Here is a 27,324-nt window from a genome sequence, read left to right on the forward strand (position 1 = left end):
AAAGAATATTAGCCATGTGAATCATGAATAACATTCCCCTTTGCCCTCCAACTAAGCGTAAAGCTTGTGCTAGGAGTGGGTACGACAATAGTGCAACGGGTGGGGTTTGAACCGCCGACCTTTCGGATTTCAGTCCGCTCCTATAACCGTTGAGCTATTGAGGCTTCAAACACTTCAGCTATTGAGGGTTTGACAGTATCAAACCATTATCGATTGAGCCTCTTGAAAACAAACCACTTACGCTTTAAATAACAGCAAAACATCTACAAGACAATGTTACACAATATTTGCGAGGTTATACACAACACGACCGACAGTCGATAAACACGCTTCCGCCCCATCGGCGCCTCGTTTAATCTAAAGGAGTGGATGTATGAGTTATTGATACCCGAACGCCACCGACATGCCCGGGTATAATCTTCTGATGACAGAATACAAAATTTATACCGGCGCTGGAGACCGGATCAGACTTCGCACGGAAAATGTGATTTAATTTTCCATTTCCTTCGCCTAAAAACTAAGCTGAAAAAATAGTGTTACAAACAAAATCCATACTAATATTATAAATGGCAAAGTATGTTTTTTCTGTCTGTCTATCTGCTAGTTTTTCACGGCCCATCCGTTTAACTGATTTTGACGTAGCATAGAAAGCTTCATCCCAGGCACGGACATCTAAAAGACAGAATCCATTAAGTACTATCATAAGTCAGGACCAAAAAGTTATGTAACTTTTTATTTTTATTTATTTATACCAGAAAGTTGTAACAATAAAGAAAAAAAGAAGTTTCTTTAGTTTTATTAATGACCTGTTTTATTACCTTTTTACCCGACTACGGCAAAGCCGAAAGGAAGGGTTATGATTTTAGCAGTCTTTGTATGTATGTATTATATGTAAATATGGATGTATGTTTGTATCCAGATTCTTTAAGGAATTAATTTTCCAAAATCCTTTTCCTACCTGCATGCCAACAGCCCAATCTGTCCAATAGTTTGAGCTAGATAAATCAGTCAGTCAGTCAGCTTTTTCTTTTTTATGAGATATAGATAAACTTTATATTTATGATTCGTGTAATTTATGAAATATTGTAAAAGTTTATATTTATGATTCGTGTAATTTATGAAATATTGTAAAAGTTTATATTTATGATTCGTGTAATTTATAAAATACTGTTCAGATCACCGACCGATTTTTTGTCCTCCTATGGCGCCAATATGACGCCGCAGCTTTTTTTGCACCCCCTTGTATAGTAAGTAGATTGATCCAGATTGACTTCCGGAGAATGCAAGTGCTTATTATATAAATTGAAAAAGTTTATTATGAAATAGGTAGGTCCGATCTTCCTTCCAAAAAAAGTAACGACTTAAATCGATGCAGAAAGTCGCCAAACCTTTGAAAGGTTTGATAGCTTAGTGGTTAGAACCGACACCGCATTCAATATAAAAACTGATAGTAAATGCATATACTGCAGACAGATAAATGCGAATAAGAGCGATGTGCACGTCACATCCGGCGCGATGAAAAATGGTAGCACTTCCGGCACACGTGGCGCGCTGATAATGGGTTTACCTGCGCTTTATGGCTTTGCACTTGCATTGTTTTTCCTTTCCACACTATTTTTATACTTACCGCATATTTCAGGGGCTTTTAGTTTATGTGTCACTGTATTTCACTATATTTGCCAGATTAGCCAACCTTGCTAATCACACTAATATTATAAAAGGACTTCGTCTGTGTTGGTGTTAGCTGGCGGGCGTGCTCTGCCTTTTTGGAGTGTTTTTTTTTTGTTAAAACTGATTGGAAAGCGCTCTAAGGGGGTGCCGTGCGTATGTCGGCGAGCGCCGGCACAGACGGGGTCCACACTTGTATAGTTTAACTAACTTGTTACAAATAACTACAAACTTGACATTGGCTAATTATTGGATAATTGGGTAAACCTAACGAGAGAGGAAAAAAAATATTATAAAGGTGAGAGTTTGTGTGTATATATGTGTGTATATTTGTTACTCTTTCACGCAAAAACTACTGAACGTATTTGGCTGAAATTCGGAATGGAGATAGATTATACCCCAAGATTATACCCTGGATTAATACATAGGCTAATTTTTATCTCGAAAAATCAGACAGTTCCTTCGGGATTTTGAAAAATCTAAATCCACGCGGACGAAGTCGTGGGCATCAGCTAGTCAACGCACAGTTCAAACTACTGGACGGTTAGCTGCAAATAGCTACTCGTGTTATGACTTACATATCCGCTACAAAAGGATTTATGTAATATCAGGAGGTAAAATATGGGTTTGAAATTTATGTAATCCACGCGGACGAAGTCGCAGGCATAAACTAGTTCAATATACTAGACCGTTTATTCCAAATAATTTTTTTTCCTCTCTCCTTTTCGGAGCATTTTGAGCAATTAAGTATCACTTGCTTCAACGGTGAAGGGAAACATCGTGGGGAAAATAAAAGTAGATACATGCCTGGAATCGAACCCTGGATCCTCGACTGGGACTGAGGCTGACGTCTTGACCACTATGCTACGCTTCCTATCTTGAACTACGGAACCCTAAAATGAATGGTGTTAAAATTTTTTTCGGATGTCCTGCACAAATGCTGATCAGGGTATTGGTAGTAGGTTTTAATGAAATTTTTAACCCCCGACCCAAAAAGAAGGGTGTTATAAGTTTGACGTGTGTATCTGTGTACCTGTCTATGGCATCGTAGCTCCTAAACTAATGAATCGATTTTAATTTAGTTTTTTTTTGTTTGAAAGGTGACTTGATCGAGAGTGTTCTTAGCTATAATCCAAGAAAATCGGTTTAGCCGTTTGAAAGTTATCAGCTCTTTTCTGGTTACTGTAAACTTCACTTGTCGGGGGTGTTATAAATTTTTAATTTACAAACTTTTACATTGTTTACAAATTTACAAAAATTTGTAAACAATGCTCATACCTCCGTCAATCACCCGTCATTTAAACGCAGTCCGTTTCACGCAGGTTTACTTTTTGACGAGGGATGATGTGCGAATGAGTTGGAGGAATAATATACCTACTCGTAATTAATGAGTGAAAATGCATTGTTTCCAAGTTGAAGCCAACTTTGGGTATGGGTTCTTGATTGGCAGCGGTCTGTGAGTAAGATTGATTGGGCTTTAAGGGCGCGCTTACATTTAAACCAAAAAATGCAAGTTTTCGAGCTCCAAATTAACCATCATAGGAAAGACTTTTCAATTCAATTATGTGAAAGATTTTCGAATTGTGGTAAATTTTGCGCTTGAAATCCTAAATTTTTTGATTTTTGTGTAAGCGCGCCCTTAAGCTACGGTTGGTCTTAATAACTTCATCATCATCATCACACTGTGGACTCCACTGCTGGACATAAGCTTCAAATCAAATGAAATCAAAATCATTTATTCAAAATAGGTACTATTGTACACCTTTCGTTTGTCCGATTTTTTAGATTTGAAAGATGATATATTGGTGATAATTAATTACGTAAACTTAAAACTAAAGATACGAGGGTTCCAAACGCGCCCAAGTCTGATGAGTGCCATCATACCCGGTTCTCAGTTTTCTTCATTCAGCTACTTCCTCTACAGCCTCTTTACCTCGTCGGTCCATTGTACTGGAGAGCGTCTGTCACTACTTATGCTTGCTTATACGTGGTCTCGTCTCTAGGACTTTTCGGCTCCACCACTACTTGCTACCTCTACTTGCTAATGGTTTAGGCTATGTCAGAGACCTTGGTTCTCCTGCGAATCTCCTAATTTTGGATCTTGTCCCTCTGGGAAACTACTATCATAGCCCGCTCCACGGTTTACTGATCACCTTTAAATTGGTGGGCGAGGCCGTTTGTCAGTGTAATAGTTGGAAAACTTTGTTTTGGGTCAACGATAAGTTATCTGTTAAAGAAAATCGATTAGGGGTATAAAGCCTATAAAATCTGAAATATTTCTCTCTGGTCTGTAAGATCAGTTTCCACTTCGTTACCTTAAGCTGAGAAAAAAGTGAATCTGTAAAAAAACAAATAGGTGAGTTTAAAAATGTTTTAGAACTTCAATAAATCAGGTATAACTTAAAACTTAGTCTTAAAATAAATCAAGACTTTTTAAATGGTCTAATGAATACGACAACGATTAGTAGAAAGGAAAAAGCGCCGCCATTAATTTTCCTAATGGCAAAATAAAGTGACATCGGCGCCAGTTAGTCTTAGGATGGGGATAAACAACTTTACTTCAAGGTCAAAGAAAATATATGTATCGTGTATAAGATTATACTTGGTAAGAACATCTTTACACAAAACTGTTCGCACATTACCTAAGTATAAGCCATAAGTGCCGCACACAAAGCATTTTTCAGTGCTGATTCGGCAGCATCTGTAGTGTTGGATGTAGTGTCGGATGTGCCACCCTGTGATGACATCTTTCGTTTTTCTCACAGGTGATATTAATAATCTTATCTATAATCTGTCGATAAGTGACTTGGTAACGTTTTTGTTCAATTTGTTAAAAAATGGTATGGTCTTTTGATCGTAATTTGTTCAAAACAACAATAGGTTGCCAAGAATATATTGTTCTTATTTGGCTAAAATTGTTTGATTTTTATTGAAAAATAACAATTGCAATGTGGCCAAGAATAAAAATTCTTCTAATTTATCAAAAATTGTATGATCTTTATTAAAAATTACAATAAAAATGTTGCTAAGAAGATAGATTTATTATTAATATAGGTCGTATGACGCGTCCGATCTTCTTCAATCGACTTTTAATTAGTTGTTGACAAATAAAAAACGAAAAATCGTTTTCTATTTCGCCCTCTTTGCCCTGTATAAAATTAAACTACAGAAATCACTGTCTAGCCAAGTACGTGGTCTGTTATTTATTTAATTTCTTTGTCAATAAATAGTTATTTTACAAACTAAATAAGACTTCATAAAAATGTGAATTTAACGTCTCCAAACATTAGTACATCAATTTCGAAACACTGGCTATGAAATGAGATACAAACTCATAGCCCGGCGTCGCTTTGTTCTCATGTTCTCATGACACCTGAGTCCGCCCTTCGTGTTCGTCGACAGTTGGTAACTTTGTGTGAACGTTGTTGACTATTCGATGGTGTTTTAATTTTTAAATGACAGCCAATTTTCCACAGTTCGTTTCCTTTTAACCCCCGACCCAAAAAGAGGGGTGTTATAAGTTTGACGTGTGTATCTGTGTATCTGTCTGTGGCATCGTAGCGCCTAAACGAATGAACCGATTTTAATTTACTTTTTTTTGTTTGAAAGGTGGCTCGATCGAGAGTGTTCTTAGCTATAATCCAAAAAAATTGGTTCAGCCGTTTAAGAGTTATCAGCTCTTTTCTAGTTTTCTTGTAGAAAAGAAGGTTAGATAACCGTTAGGTTCTTAATATTATGTCGTCAATTGACAAATTTATGTCAAGCTGTCAAGATGCCTTCACTTGTCGGGGGTGTTATAAATTTTTAATTTACAGTTGTCATTGGTATTCGATATATGTCTTCCTACCCTAAAATTATGGTTGCGTAACAAAAAAAGTGTTATTTCTTTTACGATGGTACGGAACCTATTGGAGTGCGAGTCTGACTCGCAATGGATCGGTTTTTTAATAGACAATTTTATCCAATTCCATGTTACTAAGACTTTGCAAGGTTTCGCATTTTTCGTACCTACTTTATCTTGTTCTATTTAATTAACAGATTGTGTTTCAAAAGAGGCCCCCATGTTATTTATTATATTTAAGACTAGCTGATTCGATCGGCTTTGCTCGGGTGTTTGATCTTCCATTTATCGCTTACAAACAAACGAACAGATCTTTTCTCTTTATAATAGTTAATTATATTAGTATAGATGTTTTTATGGTTGGCAGGTACCTAATTTCCAAAGTAACTTTCCAATCCAAATCAGGAAGCATGCACATTTTTGTAAAGCTTTATCCTTTAGCTATAGGATAAAGCTTTTTTTTTTCAAAATTCAAAAAAAATTCAAAATTCAAAATATTTTTATTCAATTAGACTTTTACAAGTTCTTTTGAATCGTCAAAAGCATCTACCATTGGTTCGGAATGCCCTTCCTACCGAGAAGAACCAGCAAGAAACTCGGCGGTTGCTCTTTTCAAAGATTCGATATACAAAATTATACCATGTATAAAAGCAATTGAAGTCCTGCGCATTGCTGGAGCGAATTGCAGGTCTAATCCACGCTTTTTCAACATTTACATAATCTTCGATAGTATAATATGCTTTTCTCAGGAGCATATTTTTAATAGATTTTTTGAACCTGTGTAAAAGCAAGTCCAATTGGTAATGGTATTATTGTATGTAAATGATATAAACATTAAACGTAAATTCACAAAACTGCCTTTTCCATTAATTCTCACATCGGCTCCGGATACATTGATGGACGTGAGATACAAGCGCGCCGCCCGGCGTCGCATTGTTCTGTCCACATTTACGAGATCGCCCGCACTGCACCATGTTCGCACTACCAATCGATATACCAATACCTACTCTATTTACAGTTTCATTGGTGCGATGGTGAATCCTACTTAATATAAATCATCACACTCACTCTATACTAAAGACACACTCTACGCATGTTTCACTCCGACAGAGGAGCATCCGCATATTGACTCTACAATGTAAAGTCTGCGATTTTGACCAAATAGCCCCTGACGGGAATCAAACCCATTCCCATTTACATGCCCTTATACTAGCGCTAGGCGATTCATCCGAAAAACAATCGAATTATTCGATTGCTGTCAACAATAATTGAAAATAAACAATCGATAAACAATCAATTAATTGTTATGCGTTTAGATGAGATTTAAATTTTAGATTTCTTCGTTCCAGACCGTACGCTTCGCATTCCTAACGAATAGAGTTAAAAAAAAACCATCGAATTAATCGAACAATTGAACTATCGATTGTCGATTTATTAGTCTTCACAAAAACAATCGATAACTCAAAATTTAAAAACCCCCGACACAAAAATCTCTATAAGAAAACCAAAAAAGAGCTGATAACTTTCAAACGGCAGAATCGATTTTCTTCAATTATAGCTAAGCACACTCGATCAAGCCACCTTTCTAACAAAAAAAAAAACTAAATTAAAATCGGTTCATTAGTTTAGGAGCTACGATGCCACAGACAGACACACAAATACACACGTCAAACTTATAACACCTATCTTTTTGGGTCGGGGGTTAAAAATAGACAATCGATAGTTCAATTGTTCGATTAATTCGATTGTTTTTATACCACAATCGCTCATCGCTACTACATATCTCGCTCAAAGTTTCGGTCATAACTGCGCCAGACATAGCGACGTTCAACGCACCTTTGGACACGATAAAGAAAGTTTCACTGAAACCTTGCGCTAACGTTGCTGAAAACAAAATGATTACACACTGTTTCTATCATTTTTATCTGCCACCAGCAAACCGGAGGGAGTATGATTTAGTGGCCCGTTACCTCGAGAGCCTGATACGGGGCAGTTACGACCGTGAGCGCTTTGTTTTCTTAAACTGGAAAATATTTCACTGTACTAGGTTTCGCCTCACCTCTAACTTTTCGGAGTTATGCGCATTTTAAGGAATTAAATATCACTTCCATTTTTTTTGGTTAATTATAATCCTGTAGAATGTCTTACATGATATTATTTTTAAATTCAGTGCCTCAAAAACCACAGTTGGTTTCACTGTGCACTGTTTTAATAAAACTGTAAAAACTAGCACCTATAATGATAAGCAGGTAAAGGTAAGTAATTTAACGGTGAATTAAAGCGTCATAAAGAAACCTGCATGGCTGAGAGTTTTTAATAATGTTCTCAAAAATGTGTGAAGTCTGCCAATCCGTACTTAACCAGCGTGGCGAACAATGGCCTAAACCCTTCTTATTGTGAGAGATTCGTACTTAGTAGAAGACCAGTGATGAGTTGATGATAATAATGATGACTTGGTTTGGATCTCCTCATTTCTAATTTGATCACGTAGAAAAACTCCAAACATAGCTCTCTTCATCGAGTGACTGAGCTTTCTTGAGGACTATATTGTAATTGTACAGGGAAGCCAAACAAATCAATAAGTTATCAAATATTTCTACATTTTGGTCCTTTGCACTAATGGAGGAATCAGTATGGCCTTAGATTAAAAATTTGAGAGACCCCCGCCCGTGCTGTTTAAAACTTCATACCTATTATTATAGAGTGAGCAAGAGTACTTACATACTTGATTTAAATTTTCATGCAGTATTTTTCTCAACTCCTCTGATAAATCAAGCTCATAAAATTCAACTCTACATGCACATAACTTTGCAAGCACAATATACATGCATTTACTGGCCTTTAAAGGCCAAAAAGCTTGCATCCATATAATAATTTTGACAAGTTATACACGAGTGGTCGTTTGCTTCGTCTAGACGTTGATTTTTGGCAAAGTCAAGGCTACTACGAGGACTGTCGTGTACAGAGTAGTTTTGCGTTGCGTAATAGTTACGATGGATCTGGCAGCCTTTCGCGACTTCGTCTGGGTCAAATACCATCCGCATACAGTATTTAACTCGCCAATCCTACTAATATTATAAACGCGAAAGTTTGTATGTATGGATGGATGTATGGATGCTTGTTACTCTTTCATGCAAAACTACTGGAAGGATTTGGCTGTTTGGTATGGAGATAGGTAATCGTGTAAATATACTTACTGCGTGCCCTGACGCACTCCGTGCGTCTCGTTCCTGGATTAACACATAGGCTACTTTTTATCCTGGAAAATCAATCAGTTCCCACGGGATTTTTAAAAACCTATATACTACCACGGGAACGAAACACGGGCATCAGCTAGTTTTGTATATTCTAAGCCTAAGAAATTTGATTTTCAGTATGGAGTACTTGTAAAAGTCTAATTGAATAAAAATATTTTGAATTAGAATTTAATTTTCCTGTCGCCAGTACCAATGAACGGAATGGTCCCGTACCAGCACACTCGAGGTTGGTCCGCGTCCAAATCACAAATCAAAACCGACGCTAGAGTCGCGACGGAGACGTGAAATAACCATATCGTAATGAAATTCCTCCGTAAATAAATCCTTTTTCAGGGTTCCGTACGTGATGGGTGCCAACGGGACCCTATTACTAATCCTCCGCTGTCCATCTGTCAGTCAGTCAGTAGGCTGTATTTCATGAACCGTAGTAATTGAAGTTTTCACAGATTGTGTACTTTTATAGCTAGTAGCCTTTTGTTGTAGCGGACATTATCTAGTCACCCTAGATTATAAAAGCGAAAGTTTATGTGTGTGTGTGTGTGTGTGGTATGTGTGTGTGTGTATGTTTGTTACTCCTTCACGTAAAAACCACTGGACGGATTTGGCTGAAATTCGGAATGGAGATAGATAGTATCCTGGATTAGCACATAGGCTACTTTTTATCCCAGAAAATAAAAGAGTTCCCACGGGATTTTAAAAACCTAAATCCACTCGCGCGAAGTCGCGGGCATCGGCTAGTAATAGATATATTTACTACGTCGTATTACGTAAGGTACCTGCAACCTATTCGAAGGTCTTATAAATTACTTATGCAATAAAAAAGTACTAAAAACGAACCTGGGAAAAAATAAATAAATCAATGAATGATTGATTTATTCAATAAAATGTAGGTACAATATGTTGAAGTAATGTCTGATGAGCCTTTGTACATTTATACTGTAACTGTAACTAAATATGAAATGTTTGGCCATCAGCAATGGAAATCAGTGAAAGTTCTAGCTAGAAGCATGATTAGAATAATTCTATACTTCTATTATTATATACTTTATTTGTAACCACTTCATAACGAACTAACTCATAGCAATGTAAAATTACCAACCGAACTAACTCCCGGACAAAATTCAATAGATATAATGTAAATAAGTGAACACTTAATAGGCATATGTACTAACTAGAAATAAGTAGATAAGTAAAAATGTAAAAGCTGTTTGTGTTCCAATAAAGAGAAAAAAAAAGAATGCGGCATATTTGTTTAGGTAGTTTATAAGGAAATCATATCCTTGAAGTCAAGAGATCCACCAAGATGTAATATTTCTTTATCTCAAATAAGTTCAGCGATAGCAGGAACTCCCGGGGACGCTTCATACACTTTACGACTGTATCCCGGATAAGCCCGGCTCGGATCTCAGCGCGCATCAAATCTCTGATTACGCATTACGTAGAATTGAATTTGATGCCGTTTTATTTTTCCCATGGCCTCGTAAAGTTAAACGGTTGATGAATGAGACCCACAATGATATAAAAAGACTTGTCATTTCTGACTAACTGACTGTCTACTCTGTCAACGCACAGCGTAAACCGCTAGGTTTTGTCTAAAAAAATTGTCATGTCTCACTGACTGCTTTGTCAATGCACAGCGTAAACCGCTGGGTTTTGAAACTCGAAAGACATTAGGTTTCTTTTATAATGATCTACTCACTAAGAAAGGTTTTTTGAAAATTCCATCTCTGAGGGGGTTAAATATGGCATAAAACTTTGTAATATAAAATACACAATATTTTTCAAATTATACTTAACGATGAAAATTACTATTAGCCTGTCGGTTAGAAATACAGAATTACGTGTCCACAATTTTATTTATTCACACTTTTCCTTCATTTATAAAATTGAAATAACCGATTTAGCGATCCGATAAAATGCACTGTAGAAGGAAAATAGATCGCAAAAAGTGTGGGGTCGTTTAACTGCCATACCTCTAAGTTAGGGCATTACATTGCCGTCTTCCAAGTTAGGGTTTTCCATCTGAGACGGTCCCATCGTCTTTCCATAAGATTTTGGATGTGGCTACTTAAGTAAAAGCCTGCAAAAGCCTTACCACCAATCGATTTTGGTAAGTATACTATGCATTCCAATTGAGAAGTTCTGAGAAGAGACCCGTACTCATTAGTGAGCCATCAATAGGTTGATCATGATAGTGATGATGACTCCGAGGCAGCCGAACTATTTGTCAGCTTTTTATCACCCTGATTAATTGTTTTTGTAATGGTCATACAATTAAAATAAATAATACATATATATTATATACATAGTTTCAACGGAATCCTCGGTGCGCGTGTCCGGTCTGCGTGTAAGTTACTTGTAAGTTTTACACACGCAAGCAGCTTGCGTAATTAACTTACGACAAATTTACTAATGTAAACACTCTTATATTTAGCTTATTGTATATTCTTACAACTTTCGTAATTTGAAAAATTTACTTACGTGAGCAAAGCTTACATGTGTAATCGCGGCCTGAGAAAATTAATTAGACGTGTCAAACAATCGGACGAACTCGTTAGCTTTTCCTATAAACTATCATGGTAAAACGCCATTATCCCATGCGTTAAAATCAATTGCATATTTAGTATGAGTACGTATTAATAACAGTGTAAATGTAACCCTTCTCCAATAACCGTGGTGCTTTCGGCCCACCGCACACAGCTTATGAAACAAACACCGTATTAATTCCCTGGTTATTATTGCCGAAGGAATTACGGCCGGGCCTGGCGTAGACGGCTTAATGAATCGTGTATGAGCTACGGCCTATTTCGTATTGACAGCGTATGAGTAAATTACTGTACTTGTAAGTGCAAAATCACACTAATATTATAAGGGCGAAAGTTTTTGTGTGTGTGTATGTTTGTTACTCCTTCACGCAAAAACTACTAGACGGATTTGGCTGGGAATGGAGATAGATAATATCCTGGATTAGCACATAGGCTACTTTTTATCCCGGAAAATCCAAGAGTTCCCACGGGATTTTGAAAAACCTAAATCCACGCGGGCGAAGTCGCGGGCATCGGCTAGTAATATATATACTTACTACATAGTATTATGTAAGGTACCTGCAACCTATTCGAATGTCTTATAAATCATGTTTTTCTCTTTCTTTCTATGGTTATTTTACAATGTAACTTATCTGCTCCGACTTTTGTCAAGTTATATCATGAAATATTTTTAGGCATCCTAAGTTAAGTTCATTAAAATCTGTAATAATGACAGTTAATAGAGATTTACGTAAATATTACACGGAAAAACTAACACAGCTTTCTCAGTACTGAAGCGACTGTTCATGCCATGCAGTAGCGATACTTACTAAAAAGCAAATATGACATTTCTCGTTCAAAGAACTGTATTGTAATATTGGCCTTGGAAAGGAGTTTTGATAACTGCAAAGTGTCGCTACTGGATGACATAAACAGTCGATTCAGTACTAAGTGAACATACTACATATCTCAAATTTTAACACAATTTTTTTTATATATAAAGTTATAAATAAGCCTTTATTTATAAACATACAAATAAAATGCAAGATCGCCTAGTCTTTAGTTATAGCTCTTCTTTGATAATATTATGTGTAAGCAAGCATCTTATCTCAGAATACTAAACTTGTAATAATCTGAACTTTTATTTTTTTCAGGTATGTTATTCATATAATATATTCTTGATAAGTTGTCAATAAATAATAAGACAAGCGATTTAAATGAGTCAAATTAACGCTTTAAATATTTTAATTCTTTAAAACAATTTTTGCATCCAAATATTATGTGTATTAGTATTAATTAGTTCCGAGAAGGTGATGCCAGCAATTTCGTCCAAGCGTTTTGTTTTTTTTTATTAATTTTTTGGGCACTCTTTGATTTTTTGAGAGTCTACGTCCGTCCCTGGGGTGCACGCTAACTGTGTACCAAACGTCAGGACTGGTTAAACGAATGTGCCGTAAAAAACTAGCAGACAAACAGACACACTTTCGCATTTATAATATTAGTATTGGTATGGATATTATACAAACAATAGTCTGAAGCCTGAAATTGCTATTAGACCTCGTTACCCCGGTATTTGTCACTCCATTTAGTCCCAAAACTCTCAACATTTGAACAGCGATGGATTCAAGGCACGGCTTTATTCTGAATGGTTTCTAATTCCTCTATATATCAAATAAGATAATAGTTCACGCAACTCGGTCTTAGCAACGCCCCCTGCAGTCAAAGGGTTAAACACCGACAATATTGTACTGAATATGTAAAATAGTTTCAGAGCCTCAATAGTTCAACGGTTGAGGAGCGGACTGAATTCTGAAAGGTCGGTGGTTCAAACCCCACCTGATGCACTATTATCGTACCTATTCCTAGCACAAGCTTTACGCTTAATTGGAGGGGAAAGGAAAAAAAAATTGTTTACTAGATGATGCCCAAGACTTTCCGGGATAAGAAGCCTAATCTCACTTCCCAAGTTTTAAATTATATCCATGTAAAAAAACACGCTGATCCGTTGTTCCGTTGCGGCGTGACTGAAGGACAAACCAACCAACCAGCAAATCAATAAGCAAATAGACCGCAACGAACAAACGCACTTTCGTATTTATGATATAGGTAGTGACTAGGTGATATCCGCGACTTCGTCTACGTAGATTTACGATTTTATAAATTTTAATGAAAACTCTTTGATATTTTGTAAGTGGCCTGTGTCCGTCTCCGGGATGCAGGCTATGTCTGTATCAAATGTCAAAATCTATTCAATGGATGGGTCTTTAAACATACCGTGGAAACTTTTTGATTTTTTACGATAAAAGTAGTCCGTCCTTCTCCGGGATGTAAGCTAACTCGGTAGGTACCTTTTATCAAAACCGGTTAAACGGATGATCTGTGAAAAGGAAAAAATCATGGCGGTGTACGGTGGTAGGGTACAAGATCCAAGTACTTCCATCGAAGCTTCCAATAAAACTGCAATAAAAAGTTTAAAAGCCTACTAACATAGCCTCGTGTAGATTAGTTATCGCTTATGCATCCAGGATCCATAATATAAGTTTAGAACGGCTTTGATGATAGCGAGGTCTCTAAGCATGAAACCTGCTACGCTGAAAATCCAAAATTTTCAACAAACACCACCTCGACTCCTAATTACTTCTCAACGTATGTGTTTTGCGAACAATGTCCAAACAGAACCGTAGTTTTTGTTCAAACCCTATCAACTAAAAAGTCTTTTATACCGGCTTTGCTACGTAACATACCATGATTTTCATTCCATTGAAATGTCTCTAAAGCTGAAGCAATAGGGTTCAGTTTAGCGAAATTTTCTGTGATTGTAAAGTTGTCGTCTGTAATGCCTGGGCCATATGCATGGCCACGCGCTCCTTCATCACCCTTATCTTCGCTGTTCGGGGTCGAACCCACTGCCCTATCACACAAACACAGCCAACGTCGATATTATCAAGACATATTGCTACATGTGTGCTGAATTAAAAAGAGTTTCTCGCGCAATTTCCTCAGCTTTTTTAAATTTATTTATATGTATCTATTTCATAATTATGCATTTATAACTCCCGACCCAATAAGTTTGATGTGTGTATCTGTCTGTGGCATCGTAACTCCCAAACTAATGAAGCGATTTTAATATTTTTTTTTGTTTTAAAGCTTGATCGAGAATGTTCTTAGCTATGATCCAAGAAAATCGGTTCAGCCGTTTGAAAGTTATCAGCTCTTTTCTAGTTACTGTAACCTTCACTTGTTGGGGATGTTATCAATTTTTAATTTATACTTGTAAAAATGAATGAATGTCCCTTACGTGCTCTTATACCATTAACCATACCGATGACATATTACGATGAAATAAAGTTTTTAAAACACAGGCGGTTTTAAATGTAGATTATTTCTATAAACACGAAGAAGAACCTTATGTTGCCAACTTTGCTCAGCCCTCAGCCAAAACGGTTACTGACGCACACAAATTGTATGCGGACAGGCCGGTGTTCCGGTAGTAGTAATGGATAATTAAACAGTTTGTTTGTATGGAGTGTCGTGGGTGTGCCTTATCTCTTAAGATAACCTTCATCTCCAAGATGAAAGGCTTTTCAAAAATTCCTATATAGGATCTTTAAGAAAGTTCGCGGATGAAGTCGCGGGAATAAGCTACTTTGAAGAAACACTTTATTGAAATAGATTTAGGTTGGGTTAAGATAAAACGCATCATGTGAACAAGTAAATCACATGGTTAAAAGATGACGATCTTATCAACTAGGAAAAGATTATTATCTGTATTTTCATATTTTGTTTTCATTTATTCTGTTTTATTATGATAACTAAAATTGTGACATTTAATATTATAAAGTAAGTATAATTTAAATTCAATAAAAATCATTATTTTGATGAGGTGACGGTATTATAATACAAGAGAAGAAAACACGATTTTGAGGAAATATACAACTCAAGTATGGAGTGGTAACACGTGTAGATAAGCTATTAAAATGTATTCGAGATAAATCTTCATTTTTATCAAATGATAATTTTAAGCTAACGTCATTGATAATGTTTTGATACGTGCGTTAAAGATTATACGTCTCAGTTTCTTTTTGCAAATTTCTTAATAGCACGTGTTATGACAACATTGGACAACACGAAACAAAGTGGTCGAGTCATTCGACAAAAAATAAAAAAGTCCTTTAAAAATGCTTGCAGTGTGAAATCAGCTAAGAAAAGATTTCCAATAATAGAATGGCTGCCAAAGTACAACGGCACTTTATTTATTCAAGACTTAATAGCAGGAGTTACAGTTGGATTGACAGCTATACCTCAAGGTATAGCCTACGCTATTGTAGCCGGACTTTCGCCTGAATATGGGCTTTATGCTGGCCTTATGGGAGGATTCGTATACTTGTTCGTTGGGAGCTGCAAAGATATAACAGTTGGACCTACGGCAATTATGGCAGCGATGACCTCGAAATACGTATTTGGCCTCTCAGCAGACTTTGCCGTATTAGCGTCATTTCTCTCAGGAATACTTATACTAGCCATGGGCATATTCAACCTTGGATTTTTAGTGGAGTTCATATCACAACCTGTAATCAGTGGATTCACTACTGCAGCCGCTCTTCAAATAGCAGCAGCACAGCTTAAAGGATTGTTCGGTCTTACTGGATCAGGGGGTAACTATTTTGCTCAATCCATGTATAATTTCTTTAACAATTTCCTGACCATTAAACTCTGGGATACGTTGTTAGGATTTACTACCATAATAATTTTGCTGTTACTAAAACGCCTCGGTGAAGGCTGTGGACGGACGGATGGATTTGTGAAGCAAACTAGATGGTTTATATCTCTTGGTCGAAACGCCGTTGTTGTCATCTTTGGTATCATCGTTGCTTACATTTTGAAACAAGTGACTGATTCCGAGCCTGTATTATTGATAGGAGATATCGGCAGTGGCTTGCCAAAATTTCAACTTCCGCCATTTAGTACAACAGTTGGGAACGAAACGTATAGTTTTAGTGACATGGCCAAAACATTAGGACCTGAAGCTATTATTCTACCACTGGTTGCAATTTTAGAATTAATCGCCATTGCTAAAGCCTTTGCTGGAGGAGTACCAATAAATGCTACTCAAGAAATGATTGCTCTTGGCCTATGTAACATTTTTGGATCATTTGTACGAGGCATGCCAGTTACAGGATCATTTACACGTACCGCTCTAAATTATGCTTCAGGAGTACAAACTCAAGCTGGAGGTATTTTCACAGGACTGTTAATAATTTTGGCATTAAGTTTACTGACTTCAGTGTTCTACTACATACCAAAAGCTTCACTAGCTGGTTTGATAATAACAGCTATGTTTTACATGGTTGACTTTATGATAATCAGAAGACTATGGACGAGTAGTAAAAAGGAACTATTCATATTAATTGCTACAATATTGGTATGTCTTTTCAAAGGTCTAGAATATGGAATAGTAGCAGGCATTTTGATTGATGCTTTTATTTTGCTGTACACAACTGCTAAACCAACTATAGAAGTAAATATCTTAAGGGAAGATAAAGGAATTATGACTGTACTTGTTTTGCCAGAGAGTTTGCCGTATTGTTCAGCAGATCATACGAGACGAGTGATAGTGAAAGCATCTTTTGAGGGCGGATTAGATACTTTGATGATCATTGACGGAAGTAATCTTAGAGATATGGATACAACAGTGGCATCGAATATCATAACAGTTGTCAAAGACTTAGATAAGAAGTCACGACGTATTGTACTTCTTAACTTCAATAGTTTATTAAAAAAAATGTGCATTGACATTAATTCTAGTATTAGTGATAAATTTCTTAATGCAGTTAGTGCAGATAGTTTGTTGGAAGTATCCACTAGAAGTGTTTGAAAGTGAAATAAATAGACTTTAAATTGAATAATTGCTTTTCGTAGCAGATTTTTCTTGGTAATGAATTTTTTTTTTTTACCTTATGTCTAGAGTACTACGAAATGCATATAATTTTTTTATTATTTTGTGAGTATGATAATTCTACATTTAATACTTAGTAAGTAATAAAATTTGTTTGATTAAAAACCGCTATTATTTTTGTAATTTCATTGGAATTAAGGAATTGTTAATGTTTTTTTTTTTTGTGAACAACTAAATGGATAAAACTTTGCTTTTACTGAAGTTTTTCTATTTCTTAGTGATATTAGTGCTTAATCGACTACTACTACTGGTTAGGTTCTCTAGACCACTGAGCTGAAGCAACCAGCTTCAGAACCAGAAAGTTTGATTGAACTTATTGTCACTGACTTAAGTCAACGTTGTGACAAATACCTACACTCGGTCATGCCATATAATGAACCATTTTCCAAAGACAAAAGCCAACAGGTCGAGTACGAAAATGTTGCATCAATCATTCCTACAATTTCAATTGGTGTGATTAACAGAATTAATAGTATTTTTACTTTAGCAGTGTACACAACAGCGAGACAACAGCGAGAGAGTGACGGCCGATCAGAGCTATCATTTTACCGTAATCGAGCCCCAGAATTAGATTCAAAATCAATAATTTCGTAGGTAAAAGGGCAATTGGCGACAAATCTCGCTTACACGTAAAACGTCCAATATAATCGATTCAGCCCAAAAGACTGGGGATAGGCTTATCGTAAATTCGTGATCCCCTCAATATTTCTATTGCGCCGTTGAACGCGTCAAAGAGGGGTGTCATTCGGTTTCCTGAAATTTATTAACGTGATTCAGCACTTCTGAAGGTGGCAGAACCGGCAGATTTATGTTCTTATCACATCAACTAAGTGCGTGTATAGATTTTCGTTTAGCGACAGCTCTCTGATAATTTTGTCGAGAGCTCTATTACGTGAAGCATATTTTTTTATCACATTTATTTCATTTTGAGATTAGTTTTTTTTTGTTACCACACGGAATATATTTTGTTATTTTGCGTTTGATTCTCAATAAAAATAATTCATAAAAATCTATTACACGTCTATTATTAATTGTTATATTATGTCATATTAACGCGCAATGTTAGCTTTAACTCTTCTAGGGTCCCAAGTGATATCAAAGCATATTCTTCTCAGATCGTAGTACTAAAGTTAAATATTTATATTTATACTATAGTTAAATATACAAGTATGGTAGTTTACTAGATCATTGAGACAGGACCTCTACGCAAAGCTATCACTAGATATTACTCCTTAAATCAAAAATTACAAGCGCTTATCCCAAAATGATCAAGGATTTGATAGGTAGTATTTCTCTCACATAGGGATTTTTAAAGAAATCTTCGGCATTCGTCTTTGTGCCTGCAGCATATTTAAGTTTATCTTAACTGTCGTCTACACACATCCTTATATTTCTGTTTGAAATATATGCCGCTCTTAGTTTTGTTTATACACTTAAACCGCATTTATATTTTTTCAAACAAACTAAAAACTGGTATTTGTTAAGTATTAAAGTTTAATTTGTTTATTTTTACCACATTTCCTAATTACATATATGATAATAAAAACATTGTTATCTTCATCATGCGTTGTATAAAATATCTATCTATCTAAGTAATATTATTATGTACACTTATAAGAAAGATGCAAATAACATTGCATTTATCAGATGCATGAACATATATTATGCAATGTTAAAAAAATGCAAGTAGACTTCAATGCCAAATTTTGCCGAAAATATTTGCCAATTTTTGGGTTTTCTGAAGTTTTTTTTTTGTTGCACACAGTTTATTATTAACTAGCTGATGCCCGCAGCTTCGCCCGCGTGGATTGGTCAGATCCCCTGCAGCATCAGGATTGAGGAGTTGGACTCCAAATTTTTTATGAAACAATGTCGCAAAGTTCCTCTATCGATTAAAAAAGAAATGACGCAAATCGGTTCAGAAATCTCGGAGATTTCGGTGTACATAGGTAGAAAAACACAACTCCCTTTTTAAAAGTCGGTTAAAAAAGTAGCCTATTTTACGCCCTGGTCAATCCTCTACTTGCCTGTGAAAGTCCCGTCAAAATCGGTTCAGCCGTTCCAAAGATTAGCCTTTTCAAACAGACAGACAGACAGACAGACAGACAGACAGACAGACAGACAAAAATTTTAAAAACGTGTGATTCAGTTATGGTATCGTTCAAATAACCATATGAACTTAATATGAGGTAGTTATTTCGAAATTACAGACAGACACTCCAATTTTATTTATTAGTATAGAAACGGAAAGCCTACTTTTGATTTTATACACTTGATTCGTTTTCAACTTTATCTGCCCTGCCAAGGTATGGCAATGACACGTCAAATCACGCGGAAATAATGGTTGAATGAACACGCCATAATTGTCCCAAAACCAGCTAATCGTGACCTTTCCACCCTTGAGTTTCTTCCTTATTTCCATAACCGTAGTATCATATTTGTGACAGTGTATAGGTTTTGCTTTACTGGTCATCGAGGACACGAGTGGAGACACCTCCCTGGACCGTTTTTTGTGTAAAATTTCAGGTTCTGAATAGGGAATAGTTTCCAGATGATTACCTTCGGCGTTATGTACTGATTTGTTGTATGGGAATACGTCATCTGTTAGCGGAAAAATATTGTTCATCGGCCGTTTGTATTTTAGGTTTTTTTCGGAAATTCTGAAAGCAGGATTGAACGTTTTTAGAGGAAATCGCGATAAAATACCATTTAATAATAAATTTTCTTGCACGAAAATATTATAAATTTGCTTTGTTTTCTCGTCTATTGTTCGTTATTCCAAAAACAAAATGTTGTCTCGTATGTTTTCGTTCTAATACAGATAACATTATGTAGATTTGATACGGAAGGCAAATGTTTTCTATCAAAGACGTCAATTGATGAATTTTCATGTCTCATAGGTTGGTAATCTTATATTATTATCCGATTGACGTCCAAAGAAATTGATACATAAACTCTTGAAACTCTTGAATTGACACACAAATAAGGAAAATGTTTAAAAATATAAATAATCATTAATAGACTCGTTCATTCTGTTTATTCAACAGATATTTTAGCGATTTGCTAAATTAACGATCGTAGCTTATCAGTCAGATAATCCTACAATAATAATAATTTAACCGTAATCGTTTCGAAATTTCAAAACTAAATATTAGAAACAACAATCAACAACCATTAATCTCAGCTTAACGTTAAACACAAGTTAAACAGCTGCATAATAGCGGTCACATCTACAACAAATACCTGTTATCTATCAAGCAGATCCGTTCACTTTTAATTTACATTCCCACTAACCATTATTTCATTAGCGTTAAAATTTAAATTAGCATGTTCAACCGGTGTGTTTAATTTGTAAATCTCATGCTCGTGTTGCAAACGTAGATCTTCATCTTCATCAATATCTATTGCATTAGATTTAGGGTTCAGATTGCAATGTTACGGGTTTAAAATATCGCGGTAAAGTTTAGGGTCACTTGGCCTTTGTCAAGTTAGTCTTGGAGCAGACAAAAGTAATGAAATACTGAGCAAATGAGCCATGCATAGTTGTCAAAGGTGTATTTCATTTGGGAGCTGGCGAGAGATATGGGATTGTTTGGAATTTGGGTATACTATGGCAGCAGTACTTACCTTGGTGACTAGTGAATGGTTTGACTGTAGATTAAACTTGCAGTTTTGTTAGGTTCAGTTACCATAATAGGGATAGATAGGGATAGATAGTTAGGGATATAAATCTATGAATATGTCAGTAAGTATATAGTATTTTGGTCTATGGTAACATCTAAAGAGCAGCGGCATAACTCTTAACAACATTGTTCACAGTTACTATGACAATGCTGCCAACTTACCCGACATCTAACAAAGCGTTTAGTTCTCACTTCTCAATTCAGTAATAAGTTTTGGGACTGTCCCTTTGTGTTGTTTTGGAACCGCTTTCAGATGGCGTGGATGTGAACTTATTTGATTTAGAATTGAAAGTTACACAAAAGATTTACAGTATATGGATCAGTAAAGATTTACAGATATTTGTAAGTGAGCTATTAAATAAGTAAATCATATTAATAGACATAAAAGTTTATTCAAGAGACAAAGACAGTAATATTAATTAAACTTATGTGGACTTTAAAGTATTGATTAGGTTTATTGATTTGTCTAAGGTAGATTTAAGATAGACTAAACTAAAATGAAATTTTTAAAACACGATTAAAACATGTTTGAAAACGTTTTTATTAAGAAAAATCATTTTGTCGATTGTCACTAAGTCGATTGGCTTAAAATAACTTAGAAGGAAACTAGGTATATGATTAAGATACAAAAACAATATTTTGGAGTACTTAGTTCTGTAGTACTTAGTTCTGTAGAGGATGAAGTTAATACCTACGTGCCTACTTACAAAAAAATTCAATCTATGTCAATTTAATAGTTAGTTTAGCTATCTTCCTGTGGTAGGTATTAGGTAATTTTGTAGACAAGACAACGTTATTATGCAATAGTGCCAGTTATTCGGTAAATTTTACCTAACTGCGACACGCAAACACGTTACATGAAAGTACCTAACGAAAAAAAAACACCATAAAATATTCATGGGACAATAAGTGGTATTTTATGGGAGGCAGTTTAATGGCGAGAACATTAAACTCAGTTTTACTATGAGTGCCTGCAAGACTGCTTTTATTTGATCGGGATCCCGCCAAATTGCTTTTTCATTGCAACCAATTTCCCTACTAATATTGCGAATATTAAAAGAAACAATAACTCGTGATGGGTTTTTTGAAAGGACGTGTTTGGATTTTAACTAAAGTGCGTTCTTTATGACAGAGATATTGATCAAGAGCTAATATTATAATGCTTAATCGAGGCTTATCGTTTGAACTGTGCTTCAGTAGTAATTTAGACATGTCATCGCTGCGCATGAATAATTCTAAATGCGAAACTCAGTAGTGGGCCGACGATTGGTTGATTATGATGATCATGATGATAGTATTAAACATCTAATTTTGACAGCTTGATAAAACACATTTTTAACCCCCGACCCAAAAAGAGGGGTATTATAAGTTTTACGTGTGGATCGGTGTATCTGTCTGTGGCATCGTAGCGCCTAAACGAATGAACCGATTTTAATTTAGTTTTTTTTGTTTGAAAGGTGGCTTGATCGAGAGTGTTCTTAGCTATAATCCAAGAAAATCGGTTCAGCCATTTGAAAGTTATCAGCTATTTCCTAGTTACTGTAACCTTCACTTGTCGGGGGTGTTATAAATTTTTAATTTACACTTGTGATTGAAGTAGCTCTTCTACAGATACGAATTCACTTGGTGCCTCAGTGCCTTTAATTATAAATTAATAATAAAAATGAAAAAGCCTTTTATGCGCCTTGCCAATGCGTCTGTGCCTTTAACTACACAATGTATAAAATTGGTATAAAATATTATGCTCCTCATACAATTCGTTTGCTGGTCCCCCAAGTTCCCCGAGATGACGGTTAACCAAAAAAAAAATAACACCCATAAACTACGTCCATCAATAATACCGTTTTGTTTACTGAGTATGCCATTTTTTGCACGTTTTTTACAATTTATGTAGACATTTTTAACCTTTGACAAGGAGCCAAGCGGGCATTGCTTGCCCGGATGGGTAGTAATGGAAATTTTATGGTGTTTTTATATCTTGCAGGGGTTTACAGGGAACCGTTTGGTATCCCTTTTGTTTTGAATTACAGTAACCACTGAGAATAAGCTAGATATTTTGACGGGCGACATAGACTCTAGTTTGTTGTATACTCATTGTCTTCTCCACTAGAGATGGGCATTATCGCTATTTGAAAATCATTTTCATTTGGTGAAATTATTATTTTTCTTCACAGTGATTTCACAGGTGAAAAATCACTTTTCGTGAAAAACACGAAATGTTATTTTTCAATGTTCGCCCTTAAAATCGTCTGCTATATTAATTTGACTAAGAATCAACATCAATAGCGCTGATATTTCATATATGGTTTTCATGGAAAGTAAATTTTCACAGTTTCGCCATTTGTTATTATTTATTATTAATTTTCCCTTTGTACCACGCAGTATTGCGAGCGCTTCCGTGCTCTCTAGCGTCTTAGCTCGGGTCAAAGACTTACCCACACAAGGGACATAAGGTAAACTTTGTGAGATTTTCCTTCATGATTTTTCACAGGCTACATTAAATAATGTGCCAAGAGTACCTACTTCATATGAAAAAAAATTCACGAGATTTTTACATGTTACTTGTGAAATGATCCGTCTCTTCGAGTATTTCGTATACCAAAATAAACGTGTCTTCCTTTCTCTATTGTACCATTATGAGACCAAAGAACCTGTGGAATTGGGATGTATGTGTCTCGACGTAAATTGCCTCGCTCCCTGCTATTGAGCTTTCAATAAAAATATTAGACATAGACACAGGTCCCTACCTATCCTACATACTTGATACAATCGTTAGGTTACTGGCTTCCAGATAGCCAGACACAAGCTGATATTGTTTACACAACTTTTATTGCCGGTTTTCGTTTAGCGGCGATCGCGTTCTAGTAGGTACAATGTTTAATATTAGTTGTAGAATAGTCCATTTTTAGGGTCCCTACCCAATGGGTGGAGAAAGGGGTGGGTGGAAGGGAACGGAACAACCAGAACTAAGACTCCGACCGTCCGGCTGTGTGTCAGCGGGCTGTTTCTCGTGAACCATAGTAGGTAGAATGCTGAAATTTTCACAGAATGTGTATTTCTATTGTCGCTAGAATAAAAAATTCTAATTTCAAAATTGTCGTCATGAAAAGTAAAAAAAATTAAAAAGAGTTAGTTATATCATGTAGATTTTGATACTGTTATATTACCAACCCAATTTTCTTCAACAAAGCGTACAGTTTTCAAGTAGGTACCTATCTATTTCATAGTTGTACGACTCTTGTATAGAATATCATGGACCCCGCGGCCGTTGCCCGTCTACTCTCATAATGGAGATATATAATAGGGATGTTTTTCAATCTATGCGGAACCCTTGTTTAACATTCCAGTCTGTGCCTAGTCTAGACTGGAGACGTAGCGATTATATTATTTAGGTTTTGTTTATTTTTACTTCTTTTTAGTGAGCCTTTGATGCATTTTTAAGTTTTTTAATATCTTGAAAAGTTTGCTATCCCTGGAAATTGATAATAAATGTACGTAGGTGCCTAATATAGGTATGGGAACACATTATGAGGGACAATTACGTTAACATAACGCTGCAAATTACATTAATTTTAGTGTGACGTAATTACATTTTCTACTATTCGTAGCTTTGTGCAATCTCAGCACTTAAAATTAGCTAACAAACTTCCCTTACTCAATGGAACACGTTTTGACGAGGAAGTGCCTCGCGTAAGTGAAACAAAGTAAGTAAATAAAATTAGTTAGACGTGATTCTTAAGTAACAGTAAGTATAGCGTAGGTATATTCTTACAATTTTACAGCTAAGTACCTTCTATAACTCATTTCGTCTACTACCTAGAGACCTGTGACACACAGACAGACAGACAGAGTCACATTGTTAGGGTTCCGTACCCAAAGGTTAAAAACGGAACCCTAATAATGTTCTTAGGTAAATATCATGTTTATCATAATAACTTCACAAACATGGAATAAATGTATACCCATAACAAATCCTTGAAGTATATGTCATGTCATCAAAATGACAAAATTCTTGTGACCTAAGTAATAAGAGTGAAATTGGTATAAAACAAGGGTTTTCCAAGGCTGTCGCCCACCTTTCGCAGTTGAGAGAATTTCTCGTGCTAGCATAAATACCTCGCGTCACTTTGGACAGATATTTGAAACTTGACAGTCCCTACCACTTCGAATACATTTTGCTTTGATGTGCTATGGTATTGTAGCTACTCATAGATATATGTATACTAATATCAAGTACCGGTAGGTATAGTATTATTATATGATGGTTATATCACACTAATCACACTAATATTATAAAGGAGGAAGCTTGTATCTGTGTATTTTTTGTAAATATCTCATTTCCTATGGGTTTTTTGCTATTTGTATTTATTATAAGCGCAAAAAAACGATATTTGTGACCTTTACCTTGAAATTTAATAGTTGCGTACACCCTACCATATGTAGGTTTTGAGACAACTTTTAGGGTGTCAATACATCGATGGTGTCAATATACAACTATTTAAAGACTTACAGCTGGGTATCTCGAATTCCGAGATTCTTACCTAATTTAAGCTTAAATGACTGGCCTATTTAGCTGCTGTTATTGTTAAGACGGCCACCACTGGTCTTATTTCTCCATAACTGAGTAAAGACATAGTTATTATCAAGCGGTTTATCATAATATTTTCAAAAGTAAAAACGTTTTAAGTAGAACTTCAAAAGCTTTTAGGCTTAGGTACACGAAAGTACAAGATTGTGCCGAAGTAGGGTTAACACTTTTAGTGTAAAATTTCAAGTCCCGTGAAGAGCTGTCGAGAAATAGGAGTGACATGTGCTCCGAGCCTCCGAGTGACAGTGTAAATCGAGCCCTCTTCATGATACGCACCGCTTACTTAGAAAGTTTACGTACATATTTACAAACAAACAGGTAAAATATACTTTATTTGAATATAATATGTAGGTACTTTTAGAAGGGCCTTGTGGAGATGTTTAGCGCATCTTGTTGTAGTTTTGTTAACAAAAGTTCACGGGTTCAATCCTTGAGTTGTTGTTGTCATTCTTTTTAGCTCTTGTGCAATCTCACCTGGTGGTAAGTGATGATGCAGTCTAAGATGGAAGCGGGTTAACCTGGTAAGGTATGGCAGTTTACATTTAACCCATACTCCTTTGGTTTCTACACGGCATCCTACCGGAATGCGAAACGCTTGGCGGCACGGCTTTGTCGGTAGGGTGGTCACTAGCCACGGCCGAAGCCTTCTTCGATTCTAAAGACCAACAAACTCTCGAGCCGAATGCTCACTACCCGCGTTCTGACTGACCAAGCAGCCTTGCGAGGCAGTCTTGGCCGATGAACCCTAAAAAGTGTAGAGATCATTTATATGGTGATCTAAAGTCATGAAGTAAACGCTTTCAGCTACGAAAAGATAATGCGCGTAATGCACGAGTATTTCATTCATTAGCTTTGTTGTTTAGTAATTTTATTAGATACTTTGTGCATATCGAAAAGTAAAAGGATCATTTAATAAATAAATAAAATAAAAAATAAAAATAAAATAAAACAGCCTTTTATTTCTTCTAATTTTATAATAAGGATTAATTAAATATAACTTAAATAATAGATGATTAAAATAAATAGTTGAATATCTTTAATTTAGTAGATACTATAATATTTTTTATGAAGAACCCTTTCCAGGTCAAGTACTCCTCCAGAATCCATTTTGCTCTGTCTTTGGCTTTGAGCATCCAGTTTGGTCCCGCCACTTTTTTTATGTCATCGTCCCAACGATAATGGATCATTTAATATGGTGATCTAAAAGTCATGAAGTATTAAGCGCTTTCAGCTGCGGGTGATAGTATCTTCGCGCTAACATCCGGGCCGGATCGATCGCGCGGATCAACTGCCAGCCCGTAATCAGAGTTTAGGAAATGAGTTCGACTTCTTACTATACCTACTATACGTATATACATTTGCCTATTTGTTTTCATGGGTCTTCTCTTGTTAGTCGTTAAATTGAAACGTGTCTTTATAATAATAATAATAATAAAGCCCTTTATTACTGAACAAAAAAATGAAGTTTTATTTATATAATATTATACTTGCAGTATGTTACTAAAAAGCTTACAATAAAACGTGTATTTATTTATCTCTAAAACAGTTTTGTAAGCGGTAATAGCGGATTTGTTCTGTAATAAATTTGATTTAAAAAAAACTTCTCCACTTGACACTCAAGTGGATCTCGGCATTAATTATTTATATTTTAAGGTTGTATGTGTTGTGTTTTCTTAATCTTTTTTTTTCTTACTTTGGTGTTTCTTATGTATTTTATATTCTTTTAATTCTTAGCATCTAAATTGGTAGCCGCCTGTAAGTGGAATTATATATTATTTATTAATTATATTATTGACCTAGCACTTA

General features: G+C 35.7%; 2 protein-coding genes across 5 annotated transcripts in view; both read left to right on the forward strand.

The window, feature by feature from the left end:
• LOC123880891 overlaps positions 1-27,324 on the forward strand; it is a 503,469-nt gene that overhangs the window by 259,163 nt on the left and 216,982 nt on the right. The window lies entirely within an intron of this gene.
• Positions 15,233-17,204, forward strand: LOC123880893 (sodium-independent sulfate anion transporter-like). The gene has a single exon (XM_045929272.1). It carries the CDS (start codon positions 15,400-15,402, stop codon positions 17,164-17,166), a length of 1,767 nt encoding a protein of 588 aa, XP_045785228.1. The 5' UTR covers positions 15,233-15,399; the 3' UTR covers positions 17,167-17,204.

The sequence above is a fragment of the Maniola jurtina genome, chromosome 3 (assembly GCF_905333055.1).
Source record: "Maniola jurtina chromosome 3, ilManJurt1.1, whole genome shotgun sequence".
NCBI classification, from domain to species: Eukaryota; Metazoa; Arthropoda; class Insecta; order Lepidoptera; family Nymphalidae; genus Maniola; species Maniola jurtina.

Excerpts from the sequence above, each read along its gene's own strand:
- LOC123880893 (XM_045929272.1), top strand. The coding sequence starts at position 15,400 with ATGACAACATTGGACAACACGAAACAAAGTGGTCGAGTCATTCGACAA.